This window comes from Buceros rhinoceros, unplaced genomic scaffold, assembly GCF_000710305.1.
Source record: "Buceros rhinoceros silvestris isolate BGI_N320 unplaced genomic scaffold, ASM71030v1 scaffold39883, whole genome shotgun sequence".
NCBI lineage: Eukaryota > Metazoa > Chordata > Aves > Bucerotiformes > Bucerotidae > Buceros > Buceros rhinoceros.
The window spans coordinates 859-4607 of NW_010402540.1; the positions used below are offsets into that span (position 1 = coordinate 859).

Sequence of the window (3749 nt, forward strand, 5' to 3'; positions counted from 1 at the left end):
CTTCCTCGTTCCGCTCTCCATGGGCTTCCTCAGGAAAGGGGAAGCTGTTGCAGCGCTCGTTTATACATCACGAGCACAGCGGGTGCTAAAAATGAACCACTCTGTTTTGCCTGTAATCCTTATGTTAAAAGTAAGTGCGTTGGCTCTGTCAGAACCCTGTGGAATCCGTGGTGCTCTCAGGTAGGGAGGGAGAAAGGCTGGACTCAGCCCACACGGTCTCCACGGACCTTCCCTGGGGCATCTTGCCCAAAATTTCCGTGATTCTTGCCACCTTTCTGCTACAGCTCTTGGCCTGACAGGCAGGACCCTGTGCCCGTTCACCGCCACCACAGCACCAGCTCTGCTCACCAAGTGGCTAGCGCTGGGCCAGAGAAACCACAGGCGGTGGGAAGTCCCCAACTGAAACAACGACCAGGGCATCTATTTTTTTCCCCTTCGCTTTTCTGATTCCGCAATACCAGAGACATTAGTAAAATCTGCAGGAGAAAAAAAGATAAGAGCAGCTTCTTGCTGTAGGAACAGGCAGGTTCCTGGGCTAGGTATTAAGTAGGACTCGTATAGGACCTGTGACAGACCGCACCAGTTTCTAAACAGGTTTTCCCAAGAGTTTCCACTTGGCAAAGGGTTTGTAAGGCTGTCGGTGGGAGGGGACACCTCCAGCAGTACAGCCCAGTCAGTAAAATTTCTTGTTTTTAATGATCTGTTCCCTCCTTTTCCTCCCAGACGGGTCCTGTGATTGACATGCCAGTGCCTGCCAGCTTCAACGACATCACTCAAGACCCCACCTTGGAGAACTACATCGGCTGGGTTTGGTACGACAAAGAGGTGCTGCTTCCTGCCCGCTGGCTCCAGGACGACCTCGGCACCCGCGTGGTGCTCCGCTTCGGCAGCGCCCATTACTACTCCATCGTGGTACGTCGTGCGGGAAGTTGTCCCGGTGTTTCCACAGTCACGCTGCGCTAAGGACTGTGACTTCTTCAGCAAACACGCCTCTGCCCGGATTTGCTCTTGGTTTGCTGCTTTCTTACTCTTGGCTGCTTTCCTCCAGCCGAGCACTTGCCCATGTTTCCCCGGTCTCTCTCCTCTGATCCTCCAGTATCAGGACTAGTGACTAAAACATTGCTTTGCTACAGCATCTGCCCAAAACATCGTCTCAGTGACGCTTGTGCGTGGCCCAGCCCTCGCTCCCACTGCTAGATTGCTCCCTCGAGGAGTAAGAGCCCAGAACAAGGTTCAGCGTTACTGGGAAGCCCAACTCCCTTTGCCGGGCTCCTTCCCTGCTCCCTGCTGCACTCACCACAAAACCCCAGGAACTGCTGCTTGGGCTCATGGCTGTCTTCTCTTGCAGTGGGTCAATGGAGTGCAAGTCGTGGAGCACGAAGGGGGCCACCTCCCTTTTGAAGCAGATATAAGCAGCATCGTCCAGGGCAGCCCGGGAATCCCCTGCCGCATCACCGTCGCTCTCAACAACACTCTGACTCCCCACACGCTGCCTCCGGGGACAATCCAGTACATGAATGACAGAACGAGGTGGGTTGCTAAAGCGCTGTCCTGCGGAGCTTGTCCCAGGGGTGGGAGAATGGGAACGGGGGCTGCTGGTTCTTAAGACCCCCCAAGCGATGGGATTGTATTTATGCTGAGCAGGGAGGAGCAGGAGCTTTATTTAGCGTGATGAGGAACCTGCAGCGAGTTATTACAGCTGTTTTATACACGGGGAACTGAGATTGATTTGCAAGTTGTGTCAAGGGCAGATCTGAGAAGCTTGAATTCAGCTGGAAACTGCATGTACCAGCTGTCCTGAAGGATCACACCTATGCAGTGCAGCGGGTGTCTGTTCTCTGACTGTCCCCTTCGGGGCAGCACTGCTGAAAGATAGAGCCATCCTGCTGGCAGACTTTTCCCAGCCAGCACCTATTATTCCATGACTATTTTCATGCATTTTTAGCATCCGTGTGCTCCCTTCAGTTCTTGTGTGGTGTAATGTAGCTGCTTCTCCTGTCTCGCTCTCTCAGGTATCCCAAGAACTATTTTGTTCAGGACATCAGGTTCGATTTCTTTAATTATGCTGGAATCCATCGCCCGGTTGTGCTTTACACCACTCCTTCTGTCTACATCGACGATATTACTGTGACGACGACTTCATCAGAGAATGTTGGTAGGTCTGGAACAATTACAGCAGCTACCTCAGGCTCCAAACGGAGGTGACGAGGGCAGCGGAGAAAATGTCTGGCTGAATTTGTTTTGTGGTGCTTTGTCTTGAACCTGAGCTGGCCTGTTACACAGCTCAGCAGCTGAAAGAGTATGGTAAAGGGTTCAGAAGCAGTAAGAAAAAGAAGTACTTGCAAGAGGCCACTGTTGAATTGAAAGGATGATCAGGCGTTGACTTCTCAGCCTTCCTGCCACTGCAGGCAGGACTATCTTTGAGTAATACAACTGTGTGACACACAAATCTTGCTGGAAACTTCTGGACCTCCAGACATAGAGGTCATGCTTCTTACATTCCATTCATGGCACCCTGTTGTTGTTCTACATCTCCCTCATCTTTTAATGCTGCTCTGTGTGAAAACCCTCCAACACTGATGCATGTATTTTTCTCTGACGGTCTTTTGTTTCCCTTGAACCAGCAATGGTGCAGTATCAGGTGTCGGTTGTTGGCAGCACGCTCTATTCCTTGTCCCTGAGTTTACGTGACCAAGAGGGAACAGTGGTTGCCACAAGTGATGGGCCGGCTGGAGAGCTCAAAGTCCTGAACCCGCATCTTTGGTGGCCTTACCTGATGCACGAGAACCCTGGATACCGCTACTCCTTAGAGGTAACGGCCACAAGTCTTCCTGTGTGCATTCCCTCCTGTCTGACAGGGTTAAGAAGCTGCCATATGGCCCCTCTTCCCTGCTCGTTTTCTCCCACGGGTCCTGTTCACGTGCCCAGAGTGGCATTGCTGATCATGCAGTAATCAAACCAAGCTTTGCCAGCTTCCTGGATGCTGAATGGAAAGGTCTGTCGGAGAAGAGAGGGACGTGCCTGGAGTGTACACGTGCATTCCAAGAGGCTTGTCCTTCACGGTTAGGGCCCAGTCCAAGCGGACTGTTGGGGACAGTGTAGGGGAGGAGATACCATGAAAGCTGAGAGCTGCCAGGAGCTTTCTTCCCACCCTGTAAGCCAAGTTCAGCTGCAATAGCAGGAGCCTGGAAGACTCTTTGTGAGTTAGGGATTAGTGACATTTAGCTGGAGAAATTAGGGCAGATGAGCTGCTGTGTGCTTCCAGAGGCGCAGGCTGGCCTCTCTTGGGAGCAGGTGACATTTCAGTTATCGCCTGGTACCAAGGCGCAGGGCAGAAGAGGTGTACCGCTGCCTTGCCTTGGGGGATGAGAGGGCCTGGATGTGTAAGGGGAAAAGAAACTGAGGCTTCTTGGGTGAACACACCCCAGAAGGGTCATCCAGGCTTCATCCTTCAGCTTCCCCAGCCTGGCTTTCTGTTTAGTCAGACCTTGCTCCTTCCCCTGAGTGCCACAGGAAGCAGCGTCGAGGGGCAGGCTGTGTGCCAGGCAGGGCTGGGAAATGGACGGGCGGTGGGGATAGCCCTTACAGCCACGGAGGAGGGGGGACAGGGCATCCTCACGAAGCCCAGCACGTCACGGGCATCTCTTTGGAAATCCAGGTGAAAATGCAGGCGTGGGCGAACGGGGTGTCACTGGAGGATGTGTACACGCTCCCCTTCGGCATCCGCACCATCCACGTCACCAGCACGC

At 53.2% G+C, this 3749-nt stretch overlaps 1 protein-coding gene across 1 annotated transcript; it reads left to right on the plus strand.

Moving 5' to 3' along the window:
* Nucleotides 1–267: 267 nt before the first annotated feature.
* LOC104490392 (beta-glucuronidase-like) lies at nucleotides 268–3743 on the plus strand (the record flags this gene model as incomplete). Its single annotated transcript, XM_010132668.1, has 6 exons — nucleotides 268–290; nucleotides 720–912; nucleotides 1349–1530; nucleotides 2013–2155; nucleotides 2625–2812; nucleotides 3659–3743. Coding segments are annotated over 6 exons (814 nt in total), but the record flags the coding sequence as incomplete, so codon positions are not given.
* Between the last annotated feature and the right edge of the window lie 6 nt (nucleotides 3744–3749).